Raw genomic sequence first — 21021 nt, 5'->3', positions numbered from 1 at the left:
AATCTTGATGCAGTGTTCAGATGGACGGTCATTAACAACCCTCAAATTTAGCCCAAGGAGAATGAAATACTTGGGGTACCAATATCCAATTAAATCCAAAACAACACTTACTTTAGGGTCTGAGCTCTTAAACTTTAACCTTTCCACCAACTCTATCATAGCCGCCTTCAGTCCGCCTGAGTCTTTGCTCTAGAAGAAAGGAAAGTCAGGGGTCATTAGACAGCACTTTGTTACTCTCTAGAACACAAACAGTATTTCATGGAACAATGAAACAGAAGGCATTTTTTTCCCTTCCTATCAGCAAGAAGACTAAACGACTAAGGAAAGCTGTGTTGCCCCTTTTCCTCTTCTCTATGGACCAAGACGGTTGGGACATAAATTGCCCAGTGACCTGAGAGAACAATTGAAATGAAAATTAAACACAATTTGTATAGGGTGACTCACTGCTTCATCTCAAGGCTCAACTGGGCCATTATTCACTGAGAGCCAAAGCTTTGCAAGGGATTTCTATCCAGGATGTCTATTTTATGACCAAGTAATTTTGATTTTAAACTTCTACATCACAAATACAGATGTATGCAATACTAAATATCCTTACAAAAATAAAAACAAAAAAAAAATGCTCCAATATTTAACTGGAAGTGGCATTTCAGTGTGCTGGTTGAACACAGGTTTTTGAGTCAGACATAAAACATTTCAAATTTGGGGTCTACATTAACTAGTTAACTAACCTCAGGCAGGTTACGGACTCTCAAAACCTATTCCCTTTTCAACAAAATGAAGATTATAAAAAGGGTTATTTTGAAGCTTAATTGAAATGGTGTTTGTAAAGGCATGAGCATATGTGGCACATAGTAAAAGCTCAATAAATGTCACCTATTATTGTTGTTGTTACTGCATTATAATGATCTAGACTAGCATAGTCCAATAGAAATATAAGCCAAAAATGCAAGGCACATATATAATTTTAACTTTTCGAGTAGTCAAAAAAACAAAAGGAAATTAATTTGAATACATTTTACTTAACTCAGTATGCCCACAATATTATCACCGCTACATGTGATTTCAACATGAGGTATTTTATATCTTTTTCATACCAGAGCTTTGGAATGTAATGTGTATTTCACACAGCCCAATTCAATTTGGATTTACCAAATTTCAAGTACTCTAAAGACATGTATAGCTAGTGATTACTGCACTGGTTACCACAGATTGAAAGCAAAGACTAAAGCTACACTGCCTGGATTCAAGTCCCAAATCTACCATTAGGTCTGTGTGACCTTAGGCAAATCACTTAGCCTCTCAGAGCCTCAATTTCTTTATCTATAATATGAAGCTAATAATAGCACCCATTTCAGAGGGCTGTAGTAAGATAAAACAAGCTCATATACATCAAGGTACTTGGAACAGAGCCTGGCACATGGTAAAGACAATAGATGTATGAGACATATTTATTATTATTGTCTGTCTCCCTCACAATATTTAAAATTCCTTAAAGGTAATAACTACATCTTTTCTCTGTATCTGCTTCCAGCATCAAGGCGTTTTAAAAAGTACGCTGAACAAATGAATGAATGAATATGCAATCTTAAGATACAAATGCCTTAATAATAATACATGTGTGTAGCACAAAGTCACATGAATTAGTTTGTTTTCTTATCTCAACTTCTCGGGGATAGGATAGGATCTTTACCCTCATTTCACCAGTGATGGAAAGGAGGTATGAGAAAATCAAGTCATTTTTATGGGTAAGGGACAATAAATAAGTGTAATATAATCAAACATGACAAACATCTGTTCTTCAAAATTGGCCTCAGAATCAGTGATATTTTCCCAATTTGGGAGGAAAATTCCAATTTCTCCAAAACAGGGCATACTTAGTAAGTCTCCATCATATAGATTAAAATAGACTAAAGCCTAAATCCTTTTCCCCCCCTCTACCCTCCATTCTCTCCCAAGTCCACAGTAAAAGTCTGATGTAACCTAAGATGGATATCTGCTTTAGATGTGCTCTCCAGATATAGCTGACATTCCCACCCGAACTGTGGTTCTAAGTTTTAATAATTTGTACTTTCAAAGATGATGACCTCACTTCCCAAATTTCATCACCAATTTAAATCTTTAATCTCTGGTCTCACAGCAGACAGGTGGGAAAAGGAATCTGGAGGTCACATACCAGGAAGTGCGTGAGACCCAAGGTACCTAAAGAAGGGTTAAGCTGCCAGACACAATCCGGCTTTTATGAGACAATCAGACAATAACGCCTGTCTGGTGATATCATCCTCTAACCTGATTCTCATTGGCTGAACAAGCAGGTCACTTGTCCCTGGAAAGCTCTCTTCCCCCACATCCCAGCTGCCAGCACCCATTTTAAGCTCTTCAGCAAGAGCCCTGATATATTATGACTTCCCCACCGCTCTGCCTCCCCCCACAGCTCTAGAGAACAGAAAGGAATGCACTAAACTGTGTCTTAAAACATTCAGAAGAGAAACAGGATGACGAAGGAATCCCTAAGAAGCAGACAGCCTGTTTGCTGGCAGATGTGCCTTGTGAGGGGAGATAAGGGAACCCTTAGCCTTCTTTCATAAAAATCCAGTGGGTCAGCAGAATCCTTCCTCCTCTTCACAAAGCAACAGCAGCACTGCCTACCAGGCGAGTGACAGAGGAGAGGCAGAGACCCTTCCTTCAGGAAATTCACCCAGACCACTCCCCACCCCGCGCTCTTTGAGAATATTCTCAAAGATAATTGGGGTCTATGTGAAGCCAGCCTGTAAAAGAGTGGTGGAAAAAAACAGTCCCTAGTGGCTTTTTTTAAAAAAAGCTTTAAAAAATAAAAAATAAAAACCAACCCTCCCCCACAAATAAGCAGTTGGGAGACTCTCCCTGCAGTTGACAGCTGCAGGGCTGAGGCAAGAGTGAAAATGGACTACCCTGGCCCCAAAGCCACTGCCTTTCTTTTCTCACACACCCCAGCCCCTTCCTGCACCTCAACAAGCCTTGTACACAGATGCTCAGGCTAGTACACCCAAGTTCTGGGAACATCTCTTTCAAACAGTCACGCTGGGCCACACCTGGAACATAAGAATGCATATATCAGGGGTGGGGTCTAATGGGGTCTAATTCATCTTTTGGAGGATGGGCTCAGAAAAAGCCTCTGCAGGTCCTGAGAGCAGGGTCAGGACATTTCATTAGGTAATTCTTGGATTCTGGGTACTTGGCAGAGTGGTCTAGAAGGGGTGGTGGTGGTGGTGGTGGTGGTTTAGTCGCTAAGTTGTGTACGACTCTTGTGACCCCATGGACTGCAGCCCGCCAGGCTCCTCTGTCCATGGGATTCTCCAGGCAAGAATGCTGGAGTCGGCTGCCATTTACTTCTCCATTAGAAGGGGGCAGGCATGGGCAAAGGAAGGGCCCTCTAAAGCACAGGGTAGGGGCACAAGGTTGTCTATGTCTAAGGTGGTATTTGAGTATGAGTGTCTCCAAAGCATTGTGTGGTATTGTGTTTTAATAGTTTGCTGAGGGCACTCATCAGTCAAAAGGTAACTGGAATAGGTCATTCTTACATATTTCCCTACTGTGGTGGAATGGAAGAGGTGCCTCTGAAACTTGTGTTCTAACTGCGAAGTCAGAAGAATTCTAACTTTGGACACATGTGGATCCATAAATGGCCAGATTCTACTATGACAGTCCTTGGGGCAAGCACTGTGAGTGGTGATGAAGTGAGTGTCTCTTGATGCTGCTCTTCCTCACCTCCTTCCCATATGTGAGCCTATCCTTGTTTATGAACCTCTTCCCTCCCCCGAGAAGAGTGTAGATTAAAACAAGACAAATGCTCTGTTGTGACACCCACCCCTCAAAATCTGATCCACACCTGTGGAGATGGGGATGCTTCATAGAAGTTAACTCCTAGGGATAAATCATAATAAAGTCAAAGAAAGGACAAAATGCCTACATTGGAAGTTATTCTTTATTCTCCAAAGCACTTTCCTATGCTCTACCATTGGCATTTCATAATAAAAGTAAAAAGTAGTGTATTCTTACTTTACAGCTGAGAAAAGGCTGGCGGAAATCAAATCAGAAACCACCAAATCAGAGTCCATACACTGTTTCACTAGCCTTACACAGTAACACAATAACTGAAAGGTAGTATAATTGCAATGAGCCAATACATTGGAGAAGACTCTAACGCTGGGAAAGACTGAAGGCAAAAGGAGAGGAAGGTGGCAGAGGATGAGATGGTTAGATAGCATCACCGACTCAATGGACACGAATTTGAGCAAACTCCAAGAGACAGTGGAGGACAGAGGAGCCTGGCCTGCTGCAGTCCATGGGGGTCACAAAAGAGTCAGACACAACTTAGGGACTGAACAACAAGTATATTCTCGTCATACAATAGGAAAAAATGGCTCTGTGGGAAGTTAAATGATATCCCTCAAATTACAGAGCTGGTCAGTAGCAAAATCAGGATCAAAAAGATCCAAATGCAAAGATTTATAACATATACAAGAGAAGAGGTTGGTATCAGGAACACATGGAAAAATACATAAGGGATTCCTATAAATAAGAAAAAGCCAAAAAAGCACAAAAGAAATCCAAACAAAGGATATGAACAGAACAGAATGTGAAATGGCTAATACACATATGAAAAGATGTTAAAAGATGCTCAAACTTACTTCTAATTATGATATCATTTCTTATCCATCATACTTATCCAAATCAAAAAAAGTTTTGATTTGATAACACCAAGTGATGAGAGACTTCGGGGATGTTGGGGATTTTCATATGTTGCTGATATAACAAAGCTACTTTGAAATCACATGCCAAGCAAGTCCATTTTTCACTTTCTTCCCTTGAGTAACACTAACATGTGTCAAGGAGGTATGCACAAAAATAATTATTGCAGCACTGTTTTTAATAGTCAAAACCTGGAAACATCCTAAGAATCCATCAATTGTGGGTGGCTACATAAACTATGGAATTACAAATGAGGTCTGATATGGCAAATAAAAAGAATGAAGTAGACCGGTATGTACATGCAGTGCACAATGCTGAATTTTTAAAAACTTGCCAAACAAGGCATACTGTATCATTTATTTAAAGAAATGTAAAACTATTCAATGGGTTACATATGTATGTAAAAGATTAGAAAAGCAATGACTTGGGGAGACTGGTAGTGGGAATAGTGGTAGGAAGAGTCTTAGACTTAGTTAAACGTATTCCTATTGTCTAATTAGGATTTAATACACAAAAAGGGAGGGAGGGAGGAAGCGAAGACTGACCCAGAGTTTCTGCTTCGAGTGTCTCTCTCCTTGAGTTTGCCTATGTATAAATACCAGGGCACTGTTCCCTTTGCAGCAAACATGAACCAAAGGTATAAGAGAAGATTTTCCACCTAGGATTCATATATGGATTTCAGGAAGTTTGAAATCCCCAAACTGTCCACAAGATTTGGAAAGGACATGCACTATTCTATGAAAAGGGACTTGAGCATTGCTCAAAGTTCCCCCAAAGTTTGACTTTCCTAGTGTAAAGGGCACTGCATAAAGAGGAGGGAGACCCAGGCCTCATTCCTATTAATTGCTATGTGAGCTTGGAAAAGTCATTTTATATCTCAGAGTTTCTGTTTCTCAACTTGTAAATGAGGAAAAGGGGCCAAATCAGAACCTACAAATTCACAGGCCACAGCCTACACAACTTTTGTTTTTAGGGTGTTGTCCCACACTAGCATGCTAGGAATTTTAAATCAATCGCCAACACTTAAAAACCAGGAGATATGACATAATAAAGATTGCTAGCTTCTTCTGAAACTCTGAAAGGTCTGACTGCACTGGGTTCCCTTTCCACACGGCAGCAACTGACGGAAGCTGAGGAGCAACTACCCACTGCAGGCAAGACAAGCTCCCTTCAGTACGCCACAGGTACCCTGGATGGCTTCTCATTTATTCCACCTTTCTGCTCCCTGTAAACATCTGAAGTTGCCACCCTTAGCAGCAGCTCGGAGAGTTTTTTACCTCTAAGGGTTTTTGTATTTGAACACCAAGAACGGTGGCATGTCTTTCCTCAAAGGAATTCAGAATACCTCATGAATACATGTCCATACAAAACACAGAGATGACATAGTTTATTCTAATGTAAGCATTCTTTGAAAGCGGGCAAGAGGTAGAAACAAAGGTGGAATGTGGTAGGTAAAGCGGGCATCAGAACAGGAAGTGTTTCTTGACAACCAGTCTCTATAGTTTCAGAGGAGTCAGTCCAGTCTAATGCCTGTTACCAGCTGGGGGCCAAAAGAAAAGTCGTGTGTCAGCAGAAATGTCAAAATCACTTAGTATCTTAAACTGGCTCCTAAATATTGAATTCTGTATTACAAAGAATCAGAAGAAACTGAGTTGCAAAAGAATATTGACTGCCTATGTTTGTTTTTTTTTTCCCCTATCCCAGTGGCCTTGCATTGGTACCATGCTTTAAAAAAGAAAAAAAAAATCAATCCAACTTTCTATCATTTTCACAAAATTTTTTGGGGGGAGAAACAATGGAAAAGGATTGGGAGATAGAATATATAAGAAGTCCTCCTAAAGAATCCAACCATAAAGCAAAGTCCTGACAAAAGGAAATTAAACCGAATTTAGTATCACCACTCCATGTCCAAAAATTCTTTTCCATGTTCTTCACATAACTTGATTTTCCAACTCCAAATCTACTCCTATGTTAGGTAACCACCTTTATACAGTTGCTCAGATCCAAAATCATTTTTGGGTCTGAGAAAACCTATCACCAAGTCTTTTCAGACCTAACTCTAAAACACAGGCCAAGTTCAATTACTCTTAACCATTTCTACTAATCCCCGCTTGCTTGAGGTCCAAGAAGCAAAACTGCTCCACTCACCCACCCTACAGTGTCCCTTCTCCACACAGGCAACAGAGTGAAATTTAAAGGTTAAAATATAAAAGGGTATATATGACTTCCATTCTTCACACACATGAAGTCAGAGTCTATCATTCAACACAAGTTATACCCTACCAGGGTTCACAGACCCAAAGGGTGGAGAGGAGGACAGTAGGGGTGCCTATAATGGCTTTCCCCTACTTGTCCCCATTTCCTACTGGAAAGAAAACAGAGGCTATTTTCCAAGCAGAATGAAAAGGGTGTATTGCCCCTGCCTCCTCTCTGCTTCTATAAAAATTTCCCACAGTTCAGAATGTAAAACAGAATTTAAAGAGGACAACCAGCAAGACGTGTGAACCTAAAATTAGACATACCAGCTGTGTTTTGGTTAGCTAGTGCATAAGGCACCAGCAGGACACTGAAATATACAGGAGCCTCTTCTCTGAAGACCGGTTTTCCACCAGCCCTTCTACCCACCAGAATAGAGCAGGCAGAAGGAGCAGAAGGAGAGGGGGCTGACCAGTTTCCACCCAAAGAAACTTGGTGTCCGAACTTCTATTTCTGTCAGACTAACTGGTCTGGAATTGAACTCAGAAAAGAACCATAGATGGCTCCATAAGTGTAAGAAGAGTCACTAATCGCTGAGGGATTATTATGTTCCAGGCACTGTGCTAAGATCTTTACATGTATTATTTGGTTTTCACTACAGCCCTAAAAGGAGAAGTAATTATCATGGCCATGTTACAAATGATGAAACCAAGATTCAGAGAGAGGGGGTGAATTCTCCAGCATGACACATGTAACAAGCAGCAGAGCCAGGATTCAAACCCACAGAGGGCAAAGCCAATTAAGGCAAGACAGATGGGTTCTTCATATTCATTCTCCCATTTCTCCTTAGTAAGACACTCCAGTTTTAGCTGCACACACCATGGCCTGAAGAAAAGACTGTTTCCTAGCACCCCCTCTTGCAACTAGATAATGCCATGGGGCTGAACTCTGACAACTGAAATACAAACAGCAATGTGTGCAACTTCTGAAAGGTTCTCTTAAAATAAAGGGTTCTCTTCCCTTCTTCACGTTCCTGTGCCTGCTATCCTGGGATTCAGATATATGGCTGGACCTCCAGTAGTCATCTTGGTCCATAACAAGGACTATACCCTAGGGAGGCCATAGCAAAGGTAGAACAGCCTAGATTCCTAGTAACTTCATGATTCCTCCATACCAGCTTTAGACAGCCTACTTCCTTTTAGGCGAGAGAAATAAAACATCCGTCGTTTGAGCTGCCGTTATTTCGGACTTTTCCAAATTACTTCACTATTTTACGTGCAGTTGAACTTAATGTAAACATTGATGCGGTAAACCCCTATGCAATAGTCTCTTTTCTTGATGCCCTGTGATTATTTGAGATGATTCTTCTTCATATCACACATTGACCGAACCTATCATGTACACCTCCTCTCCAGCAGGCACTGTGCTGGGTGCAGGGAACAGAAAGATAAACAACATGCAGCCCTAACCCCAGAAGAATCTATAGCACACACAGGACACAGCCGTGTTGGGGAGAAACAATATTGATGTGATACACTGTGCACAGGCTCTCGCTGTGGGAACTGAGGCCGGCCGCCTCACACGCGCGTGGTGTCAGCCCAGAGTGCACCCGTCAAAGACTCACCTCACACACCGCTTCCTCCCAGCGCTCCTCATCACCTGTCTCCAGCTGAAACGAACTTCTCTTTTCTCTGAGCCCCCATGCGTGCATGCTAAGTTGTTTCAGTCATGTCCGACTTTTGGACCATCTGGACTGTGGTCCCTCAGGCTCCTCTGTCCATGGGATTCTCCAGGCGAGAATACTGAGCCCCCATGACATAATATTTGTACCTCTTTTCTAATATTTACACACAGATAGGCATGTGAAAAAGAATGTAAGCTTTCCGATGTCAGGAATCTTTCTTTTCCTCAGTTATCTGTCACATAGCTCACCGTAAGTGCTCCAAGATTCACATAAATAAAAATAGCTTAAAAATACCAGTTTTTGACAATAAAGCTAACTGTATGTTACAGTCTGGATATATTTTCTCTAATATTCTATTGAAGTTAAAAGCAGATTATTCTATCTGATCAAAAGCTAGCTAAATACATCTGAACTGAGTTTAATTTATAAATACATGTTCAACAGGAACAATTTAGCATAACACAATGTACATCAGAGTCATTGCCCATATGGTTATTTGCCATAAATTATGGACTTAATACAGTGTATTTGGAAGCTTTTGCTTGCTTGGTTTTATTTTTTTCAATCTTGATTAATTTCTGACATCTGTAAAGGGCATAGATATTGATTTTTTAATCCTGCTATCATGTTGGCTTGATCCCTACCATAGTCTCACACACACACACACACACACACACACACACACACATGCACACAGAGGCAAGATTCTCATCTCTACCCCACATATCTGGACTAAAGTATTTATTTCACCCCTGCTATCATGTTGGCTTGATCCCTACCATAGTCTCTCTCTCACACACACACACACACACACACACACACACACAGAGGCAAGATTCTCATCTCTACCCCACATATCTGGACTAAAGTATTTATTTCACCCCTGCTATCATGTTGGCTTGATCCCTACCATAGTCTCTCTCTCTCTCACACACACACACACACACACACACACACACACACACACACACACACACACACACAGAGGCAAGATTCTCATCTCTACCCCACATATCTGGACTAAAGTATTTATTTCACCCCTTCTTTGTGCTGCCTCCTCTTCCAAGAGGTCATGAGCATCTATGCTCCTTCCTGCCGCATGACAGGTTTAGCCTCTGGCTCTGGATAGTAAAACACAAAACAGAAACAAGAGCGTGAAACTGAGCCAGTTATCCCAGACTGAACTGAAACTTCAAGCAGGAAACACACCAACACCAACAGACCTCTCGCTTCTTAACTGTGGGTCAGATGCCTGGGAAGAGAAAAGGTGGATGCTACCAGTGGACAGACAGGGCAACCTCCATGTTGTGGGCTGTGTCAAGAAAAGGTGATATGACAGACACAGAGTCCTTTATCCCCAGAGTAACTTAAGAATTACATATCTACTACATCAGCAAACTTACCCTGAAAAGTAAGCATCTAATAGCACAATATGTCTATTAATCCATTCTATTCTGATTGAAAGGTTAGAGAAGAGAAAAACAGGGCACTTCTTGGGAGAGAGCAAGGAAAGTCTGGGCCTTTTCTCACAAGAGTCCTCTTGACAGTATGTACCCTTAATTCCATGGTCTTCCTTCTACAAACCAGTAACTCCAGTCTAACCATGAGATGAACAGGTGACAAATCCCAAGAGAAAGACATTCTACAAAATACCTGACCATTCCCAAAGATTTTGATTTTAGGCTGGGGTGAGGCCAATCCCAGGTATTTTCTAAAGAATCCCACTCCACAGGTGAGTCCAAAATGTGGCAACAAGGTGAGAAACACACTGTCTTGTTAACCTACTTCTGACTCCTCTTTTATTCCATAATGGCCTTTTTGCTGTCCTTCCAATACCCCAAGGTAACCTTTATCTTTTTTCTTAATTCTTAGATTATAAGTGTCATTTTAATAACAAAGACTGGGGGAAGAGTCATACCCTTAACAAAATCTGATGGCTTGTCCCCTGCACTTCACCCTGCAGAAGCCCTTTAGGCTCTCTCTAACGGAGTTCCATCTACCACGAATGCTGAGTCCCTTTACCTTAGTCTTAGCTTTTGTCTTCTTGTATCTTATTCTATACAAATAAATGGTGTTTCCCAGGTGGTGCAGTGGTAAAGAATCCACCTGCCAATGCAGAAGATGCAAGAGACACTGGTTCAACCCCTGGGTCAGGAAGATCCCTGGAGGAGGAAATGGCAACCCACTCCAGTATTCTTGCCTGGAAATGCCATGGACAGAGGAGCCTGGCAGGCTATAGTTCATGAGGTCACAAAGAGTCGGACACAACTTGAGTGTGCACACACACACACATATACAAATAAATAAGACACTGAGTGGATGACGTGTAGCCAATGCTTCATGGTTTTATTAGAAGATACACCAAATCCATTCAGTCAGGAATAAAACTATAAATAAGGACATTACAGCAGAAATTCAACCTTTTGCCTCCCTACCAGAGCTGTTTCTTAGGAGCTGACTACACAGGCAGAGCCACTGGCCATGAGGAGATGCAGCAGTGGCATGCCCCCACCTCCAGCCCCTCCAGAGTCACAGCTGTTCTGAGCATGTGCCTAAATCCTTCCAACCGCCCTGCTGCTGCTGCCCCCTCGCTGGGTACCCCCTGCAGTTGTTCCCACTGTCACTTAACCAAACATTCTTCTCTCCTAATATCCATCCATCTTAAAGACACATCCAAGGACAAAGGGAGTGGCTTCAAAACCTTTGCATCTGTCCATAGCAAAGCAATGTTAAAAACTCCACAGATGCTTATAAGTACTTGCTGGATTCTGTCAATTATTTCTCCCTTTGCCATGTTATAAGACTCCACCTTTTCTTTAGGTGATCTTAGAATGAACTAGACAAGTGCATTTCAAACCACAGGACTTGACCCACTAGTATGCAATGAAATGAATTTACTGGGAGAATCTAGAATATTTTTTTTAGACAGAAAATAAGAGAAACAGAACAGAACATATCATACACAGTAAGGTTAATAGCGTTCCATTTGTGTTAGCTAAATGTATGTATGTGTGTGTGTGTGTGTGTGTGTGTGTGTGTAAACTAGACCACAATGTAAACTATATTTCCCCTACTGTAAGTTATGTTCAAAATAATTTTTTAAATTGCTGGTCTAGAGTTCTGAATATATGTAATTACACTTACATTGTTCAACCAAAACAATTCATTAACTATAGCTACGAATGCAAATTCCCATGGCAACATAATTTTCCTATGAAAATATCCATGAACCAGATCAAGCTCCTTTGTCAGACTCCATGACCTATTTTCAGAATCAGAAACCACAGTCACAGTAAGAGAAACCTGCGTATCCGAGATGAGAGGTTCTGAGTCAGATAAGAGGTCATAATATGGGCTGTGTAACTATGTTTCTATAATAAAGCTGGAGCACAGGCTCAATACAAGTTTGGACCCGCAGAATCCTTTGGAGACCGAATCCTCTGGAGCCAAACTGGAAATATAGCGCAGGAGGAAAGGCAGGACTTTAAAAGTCATTTCAGTGATGAAGGGTTAAATTTATCCCTTCAAGGTGTTTGCCTTAGTCCTTCTGGCATAGCTTCCAGGTTGTCTCTGCCTGGATCCCCTCTGCTCTACAATCACCCGGGTTTTCTGACCATTCTGGCCTACTCTAAGTTTGCTTTATTCTAGAACTTGGCAACAATTTGATCTTCTACTGCCAATATAAGCCACTCACGTCCAGTCTGGCATTGAGATCTCAAAACATATATTGTTTAAATTCCTCTTAACTCTAAACTTAAACATTTAACAAGACTCCTCCTATAATAATAATAACAAAGACAACAGCTAACATTTAAAGAGCACTTACAGTGTGTTAAGCATTGTTAAAGTTTTATCACAAACTAGATTATTTTACTCTCACAAAACACTATTTCTTAACTTTATACCCATTTTAGAAATGTAAAAACACAGCCAAACCATTAGGTAACTTGTCCAGGGTCTAAAAGCCAGTGGCAGAACTAGGATACTTCTGTCCCTCTCTAAAACCACAATGTTGTTTTATTTTTTCTTTCTATCACTTACTACATGCTTATGTGCCCATTTGTTCTATTTCCTTCCAATACAATGTACACTCCAGCAGAAGTACACACTTTTTCCATCTTGCTATATTCCCAACGCTTAGAAAGCACCTGCTCTTGGCTGATGCTCAGCAAATACCTGGTGAAAGAATAAATGCAGCATAACAAAGATTGTCTTCTCTAGTCATTATCATGCCAAAACACTTTTAATATTCTGAGACCTACTCTCTTGTCAACAGGTAAATGTACACTGTCCTCAAAATATATGAAACCAAAGGTGAAATGAAACTAATTCATGCTGCAATCAAGCTCTGACGAAGTTCAAATTTTTACTGGATAAAAATGATCAGCCCTTCATCCTAGCTGCCTTACAGAGCAAATGGTATGCCCTTTCTGAGTGGGGAAAATATGACTCTAGTATCTAGAGTTCTTTTAAACAGAGTGTCTAACATTGAATGAAAAATCACGAGAGATGAAAAGAATCATGAAAATATGTAATATAATCAAGAATCAGACCCCAAAAGATAAAGAGAAATGGATCTTTTTTTAAAAGAGCCAAATAGGTGCTCTAGAGTTGAAAAACAATATCATAAATTAAGAATTTAATGTCTGTGTCTCCTTTTCTGCCCTGTATATAGAACCATCATACCATCTTTATAGATTCCAGGAGGTTTAAGAGGGAAGGGACATATGTATACCTATGGCTGATTGATGCTGACGTATGGCAGAAACCATCACAATATTGTAAAGTAATTAGCCTCCAATTAAAAGTGATTTTTAAAAAAAAAAAGCTAAAAAAAATTAATGACTGACACTCATTGGAGTATTTGAAGCTGAAATAGGTAAGTAAATAAATAAATAGGGAGGTCTATGGAGTGATTTCTAAGACATACTACTAAATGAAAGAAAGCAAAACATAAAAGAGAATTTCTATTGCTCCAGAACCCACAATTCAAGTTTCACCATGAGAAAAACATCAGACAAATCCAACCGAGGGGCGGTCTACCAAATACCTGACTGGCACTCCTCAAAACTATCATGATCAAAAACAAAAACCTACAATATGGCCAGAGGACCCTGGCACTGAAGTCATCAGAGAAAAAACTGGTGAAATTCTAATAAGGTTTAGTAGTACTGTTCCAATGTTATACAAGCAGAGTATAAGAAACAGCTCTATTGATCTGAGTACATTTACTGATCATAAGAAACTGGGAGGTGCATTTGATTATAGGCAGAAAGTGATGTTGGGGGGAGGGGACTGCCACTTCAAGAGTATATGAACCAAGAACTTCCAGACGTTCAAGATGTTTTTAGAAAAGGCAGAGGAACAAAAAAAAAAAAAAAAAAAAGAAAAGGCAGAGGAACCAGAAATCAAATTGCCAACATCCGTTGGATCATAGAAAAAGCAAGAAAGTTCCAGTAGAACATCTACTTCTGTTTCACTGACTACGCTGAAGCCTTTGACTGTGTGGATCACAACAAACTGTGGAAAATTCTTAAAGAGATGGGAATACCAGACCACCTGACCTGCCTCCTGTGAAACCTGATCGCAGGTCAAGAGGCAACAATTAGAACCAGACATGAGACAATGGACTGGTTCCAAATCGGGAAAGGAGTATGTCAAAGCTGTATATTATCACCCTCCTTATTTAACTTAAATGCAGAGTACATCATGCAAAAAATGCAAAGCTGGATGAAGCACAAGTTGGAATCAAGACTGCCGGGAGAAGTATCAATAACCTCAGATATGCAGGAGACACCACGCTTATGGCAGAAAGCTAAGAGTAACTAAAAAGCCTCTTGATGAAGGCAAAAGAGAAGTGGAAAATCTGGCTTATAATTCAATATTCAAAAAATGAAGATCATGGCATCTGGTCCCATCACTTCAGGGCAGATAGATGGGGAAACAGTGACGGACTTTATTTTCTTGGGCACCAAAATCACTGCAGATAGTGACTGCAGTGAAGCCTTGCATACTGCAGTCCATGGGATCGCAGAGTCAGACAGAACTGAGCAACGGAACGAAAACAACAAAGGGGTCCTAAACAAGTTGTACACTTAGGTCTTAGCAGAAGCAAACTCAAATCCTCTTTTGAAGAATCCAGCTTCATGCCAAGGCTTGGGAAATTTCCAAAAAATAATTTTTTAAAGGCAATGAAAAGTTACTCAAATATAACAAGCACAAAAGGAAATAATGAAACCTGAAAATCACCACCAAAAACAATAGCTAGCAGAGACAGATCTACAAAGTCTTCACATACTGGAAATATCAGTGACAGATTATAAATCAACATGCTTATTGTTCTTAAAGGAATAAAGAGGATAGCAACAGTATGAAAAAAGACAGCAAGAGGATATGATTCATAAATCTATACTAGCATATCTGAAAATTCAAACAAATTGGACCAACTTCTAGGAAAATGTAACTTATCAAAATTGACTCAAAGGAAAATAGACAACCTAGAGAAGCCTATAACCATCAAATAAATTGAATCCACAGTCAAAAATACCATAAAAGAAAAACAAAATAAATTCTTTCTCTCTCTCATTTCAGATGCAAATGGATTCCCTGGTCAGTTTTATCAATCATTCTAGGAAGAAATATTCCAATCTTATACAAACACTTCCAGAGCATTAAAACAGGAAGAAAATATATGAGAAGCAATACATCCTGACTCATACTATGAAGCCAACATAACCTTGATAGAAAAATCTCAAGAGGACATTACAAGAAAGGAAATTTACAAGCCAATTTCTCTCATAAATATAAATGAAAACTCCTACATAAATTATTAATAAGCTAAATTCAAAAACATAAGGACACTTCATCACAACCAAGTTGAGTCTACCCCAGAAATGGCAAATTGTTTTAATTGAAAAATATAATAATGAAGGGATGAAAATAAGACTATATATATGTACACACCTGTATTTGCAAAAACAAACACTTGAACAAGTGAAAAAACTAATAAAAGCAGTTACCAAAGGTGAAAAAGAGGTTTTTGAGACATATGAACATAATACTGATTTTCAAATTATTAAGTATATCAATTAATGCAATTCATCACATCAGCACAGCAGAAGAGCAAAATCACATGAACATGCGGCAGATGCAGAAAAAACATTTGATAAAATTCAATATCCACGCGGTACTAAGAAAAACTCTTAAACTTGGACTAGAAGGGAATTTTCTTAATCTGATGCAATATATATGTGGGAAAAAAGTTATATCACACTTGTGAAATGTTATGAATTATCCCTCAATTAAGAACAAGGCAAAAATACCTACTATCAGTTTTATTCAACATTCTATTGGTGGTCCTATCCACAGCATCAGGGCAAGGAGGCAAAAAAAAACCAAAAAAAAAAAAAAAACAAGGACTGAAAAGAAACAAATACTGCCCCTCTTGAAAATAATATGATCATGTGTGTAGAATAAATTTACAGATTTATTATTAAAATAGTAAGAGTTTAAATGAAAATCAGTATATAAAAGTTAATCATATTCCTATATACAATTAGGGAAAAATTAAAAATATATTTTACAACACTATAAACAGTAAGTACCCAGGAATAAACTTCCCAGTAATGTATACGATCTCCAAGAAAAAAATTATAAATATTGTGAGGCAATGCAAAAGACCTAAAAAAAAGGATCAGATGACTTCATTTTGTAATGGCATTAATGCTCCTTGTATCAGTTTATAATTTCAATACAATACAAAAAAAGTCTTGCAGACTTTTTTTTTTTAATGTAGAACTTCATGGTATGATTCTAAGAAATGTAAAAGGCCAAGACTGCTTAAGACACTCTTTTAGAAGAACAAAGTGGACAGGCTTGCTCTACCAGATATTAAGACATGTTACAAACTTATGGTAACTAAGAAAACATGTTGCTCATGCAGGAATATACTAACAGATCAATGGTATAAAACAGAAGTGCCTTCAAAAGAACAGCAAGTATATTATCTATGGTGAAACAGATCACCAGCCCAGGTGGGATGCATGAGACAAGTGCTCGGGCCTGGTGCCCTGGGAAGACCCAGAGGAATCGGGTGGAGAGGGACGTGGGAGGGGGGATCGGGATGGGGAATACGTGTAAATCTATTGCTGATTCATGTCAATGTATGACAAAACCCACTGAAATGTTGTGAAGTAACTAGCCTCCAACTAATAAAAAATAAATAAATAAATAAAGTTTGATAGATCCTGAAAAAAAAAAAACAGAAGTGCCAAGAAACACACTGCACACATATGGGCATTTGATAGATGACCAGTGGCACAGCAGATCAGTACATAAAGGAAAGACTTTTCAATAAATGCTGCTAGAGCAACTGGCCATCTGTACAGGGTGAAAAGTGAAATTGAACCCCGACTTCCACTAGCCAAAAAATCAATACTAAGTGGAACAAGACACATAAAGAACTAATGATAAAGGAAGTTATTGATAAAGTTTACTACCTTAAAATGAAGACCTTCTCTGTTCAAGGCACAATTTTTTTAAAAAATGAAAAGAAAAAGAGAGTAGAAGATATTTGTAATCCATAAACAAAGAAGTCAGTGTTTTATATATATATATATATATATATATATATATATATATATATATATATATATATATATCTGTATCTGTGTGTGTGTATAAATTATTCCTGTAAAATAATGAAAAAAAGACAACCCAAATGAAAAAATGAGCAAAAGACCTGAATGAGTAGCTTGCAAAAGAAAAAACACAAATAACATGCAAAGTAGCTTTAAATTTTAAACCACAAGAAGAAACCATGACATATCCATATGACTGACAAAAATTAAAAATTCTGTAATAACAAGTATTGGTGAAGATACTGAGAAAAAGGAACTCTCTGACACTCTTCATGGGAATGCAAATTGGTACAACTTTGGAAAACAGTTGGCAATATCTGATATTATTGAAGATATGCATAGTGTGTGACCCAACAATCGCACTCCTAGGTTGATATTCCATTTAAATGTATGTAGATGTGCAGCAGGAGATATATACTAGAATGCTTACACCAACACTGTTTACAATAACCAGAAGCTCCAGAATTTGGAAATCAGATATTCATCCTTGACAGAACAGGTAACTTGTGGCATATTTATAAAATGGAATTCTACACAACAATGAATATAAACAAACTGCAGTCACCCACTGGATGAATCTCACAATGTTGAAAAAATGAAGCAAATTCCAAAAGAATGCATGATAACTATACAATAGCAATATCAACTGTGTCAGGTTCAAATAAGTTTAGAAATGCATAAATCTGGTAAAAGTATAAAAAGATAAGCAAGGAAATGACCACCACAAAAGTCAGGATAATGGCTACCTATGGGAAAGGGAGATGGTTATAACTGGAAAATTATAAAAGGGGCATTGGGCTTCAATAGTGCTACTAATAATCTATTTCTTCATCTAGGTGGAGGTTACATCAGTATTTGCTTTATAGTTGTTAGACTGTGCATTTGTTTTCATACACTTTGAGTGTGCATTTTACAATTTTTAAAAAAGAGGAAAAATCCTAATATAGCAGATTTCGTTATCAAAATATTTGCTATCCCAGTGCCAGCAACTGAAAGGTTGCTTAGAGAAACAAAAGATGTCACAATGACAATAAGCTAATGAACTAATCACTTAATGAACTGATCACTCACTTTCCTGCCTGGTTACCTCCAGATGTCTCTCTCACTAATTGGAAGCATCCACAGTATAAATAACAGGCAAATCACCTTCAAATTCATTCATTCAACAAATATTTATTAATATTTATAATATTTCCATACACTGTTCCAGGGGACCAGCAAGGTTCAAGATAAATAAAGGCCCTGTCCTCCTGCAAAAGATAAAGGACAGGGGACCCGCCACTTCCATTCGAATTTTGCCTCCACCCTCTCATTCTCTTTTCCAAACAAGTACCAAACATGAAGAACTAAAAAGGATCTCAGGAATACACATGAAGTTATCATCAAAACCTAATCTTAGAGAGTCTTTTAACTACAGAGGAACTACATATTGGGTTCTTTGGCTAAACTATGGCTTGCCATATTTTCAAGTAGGCAAAATGACTGCCTTATCAAGAACCTTAAAGTTAAGCACTAGTCTCAACAACGGAGATGCTGTGGGAACTGGCTTACATGGAGTCAAAATCCCAAGGAATGGCATCCAAAGACCAGAGGCTTGTCATTTTCCAGACACTGTACCCTAGACTTTGCGTGTACATTTATTTTTCTCAGGTCAGAGTCCAGAACTTTTATCTGATTCTCAGAGGAGTTCAATCAAAAAGGGGCCATTAAGCACTACTCCCAACAAGTTGAACAGGCCAGCTTTTTAGGGACATGGTGAAAGTGAATGTGGCCACAGGCAGACCACCTGAGTTGAAACCCACATGTCCTAACCTCTGGGCCTATGCTCCAAATGACCAATACTTACTCTTAGTTCCTCGAAGGCTTCATCGAGGGTGGAGAGATGGTGGCCATGGTGAGCCCCAATGACTGGGCAGAGCACACAGATGAGCTGCTTGTCTTCCTGGCAATAGGTACTCAAATCGAGCCCATGGTCCGGACACTTCCTCTTGGCCACTCTCTCTGCTTCCATTTCTATTTCGGGGTCAAATTCGCTTTCCGCCTCCGTTTCTCCCTCGGCCTCGGATTCTCCTTCTTCCTGGTTGTCCTCCTCGGCTTCGCTCTCTTGCTCGTCCTCCATTTCTTCCTCACTGTCTTCCTCGCTCTCGTCCTCGCTCTCTTCCTCTGTCTCGCTCGCTTCTTCGGGCTCACTGTCTTCCTCGGCCTCGCTCCCTTCCTCGGCCTCGCTTTCTAGGGCCTTCTCATTCTCCACCGGGGCCGCGACTGCCTCCTCCCCGGCCCCATCCCCGCGGGCTCCCGGGGTCCAGGCCTGGGCGGCGCAGTGAACGTACTCGGCCAGGTGGTGTCTGGGGAACTTCTGCCCGTGCGCCTCCGCGTGGTGGCGGCAGTAGCAGAAGCCGCATTCTCGGCACACTTCCTCGGCCCCCGGAGCCTCGTCGGGCTCGCACTCATCACACGTGCCGTCGTGCGGCAGCTCCTCGAAGGCCGCACCCCCTCCGGAGGCCATGTGGAGGCTCTGCCGCGGCCCGGGCCTCGGGGCTACCGATCTCGCCGTCTAGCTTCGGCGCGGCCTCCTCCCCAGCCCCGGGGACTGGCCGCGCCGTGTCCCGCAGCCTCGGGGCCGCTGCCGCCTGCTCCCGGTAGCCCGTGTCCGGCGGAAGAGCGCAGGGCCTTCCCGCCGGCTCGGCAGCTCGGCGACCGCTGAGCTTCCTCCCGCGGTTGGGGCACTTCCGGCGCGGCCGCCCCGCGCCCCGGTCGGCCCCCGCGCCGTGCCGCCTGCTCGGCCTCCCGCTGCCCCCGGCGAGATCGCGGAGCCGCGAGGCCTCCGCGCTGCCCCGGTTCCACTTTGCCTCCCCTCCTCCCCCCAATCAGGCGGCCTCCTTTCACTTCCTGAGTCACTTAAAGTGGCGATGGTCCTTTTCTGCGTTTCCCGCGGGGGCTCAGCATCCCCGGAAGGAGGGGAAGGATGGAAGAGGTGTCCAGTTCACTCCGCTCACTCTGGAGGCGGGAATTGGGCCCCGCCTCCTCCACTCGCTCTCTGGAGTTGTCCACCTGACTTCTCAGGTCACCAGGCAGGTGCATTTCAGCCTCCTTCCTTCAAATTTGTTGCTGCCCGCCTCTGCCCCCGCTGCTGCCTGTTCTGCAAGGCGCCAGAATAGAGTGTTGCTTACCAGACTGAACCTGACCCTTTGGGACTTCCAGGGGAAAACGTTGTGTTTGTTCACTCTAGGCTCAGGGAATCGGAGTCAGGATGAGCAAACAGACATTTTCCATCTAAAGCAATACTATGCTTTGTCTATTTGCAAAGTCTATTTGCATTCTTGCTCTCTTAGGGGCTCCGAAACTCTAGAATGGTAGCCTCTGCGCCTTTTTTCGAGAGTTTGCCTTGGGTTTGGCTGAGATGTCAGTGAAAGTAGGTAGGGAGAGACAATATTTGTCGAGTGAGAGTTCTAGCATGCCGTCATTATCCTTAATGTAAGGAGACCATCTAGATTCAGATTGGTTCCAAGAGGTAGAAAGGGGACTGTTATTTATTAACCAATACTAAAGAGCCAGGAATCGAGCTGGATCTTTTTTGGCTTTTTAAAAGCCAAGCTTGGAAAAACCACTGCCCAAGGACCCGCAGATCCTTGTACTACAACCTACTGGTTTGGCAACTATGTCTCCATAGTTAATTGATCATTCTGTTTTCCACTTTTAAGTATATTTTCCACTATTAAGTATATATTAAGTATGTTTTCCACTATTAAGTATACATATTTAAAATATGTG

At 40.8% G+C, this 21021-nt stretch overlaps 1 protein-coding gene across 3 annotated transcripts in view; it reads right to left on the bottom strand.

The window, feature by feature from the left end:
* Nucleotides 1-19993, bottom strand: part of TRIM44 (tripartite motif containing 44) — a 110821-nt gene extending 90828 nt beyond the window's left edge. The window contains exons 1-2 of one of the 3 annotated variants that reach the window (XM_061151976.1): nt 19097-19993; nt 112-189 (exon numbers count right to left, since the gene is read on the bottom strand). In XM_061151976.1, the coding sequence (XP_061007959.1) occupies nt 112-189; nt 19097-19756 (738 nt within the window). In that variant the 5' untranslated portion in view covers nt 19757-19993. The remainder of the gene's footprint in view (nt 1-111; nt 190-19096) is intronic. The other 2 variants (XM_061151958.1, XM_061151967.1) reach the window with 2 other exon arrangements.
* Between the last annotated feature and the right edge of the window lie 1028 nt (nt 19994-21021).

Source organism: Dama dama, chromosome 1 (assembly GCF_033118175.1).
Source record: "Dama dama isolate Ldn47 chromosome 1, ASM3311817v1, whole genome shotgun sequence".
Lineage (NCBI taxonomy): Eukaryota > Metazoa > Chordata > Mammalia > Artiodactyla > Cervidae > Dama > Dama dama.
Note: the sequence above shows the minus strand (reverse complement) of the source record. Positions and strands in the feature narration are given on the sequence as shown.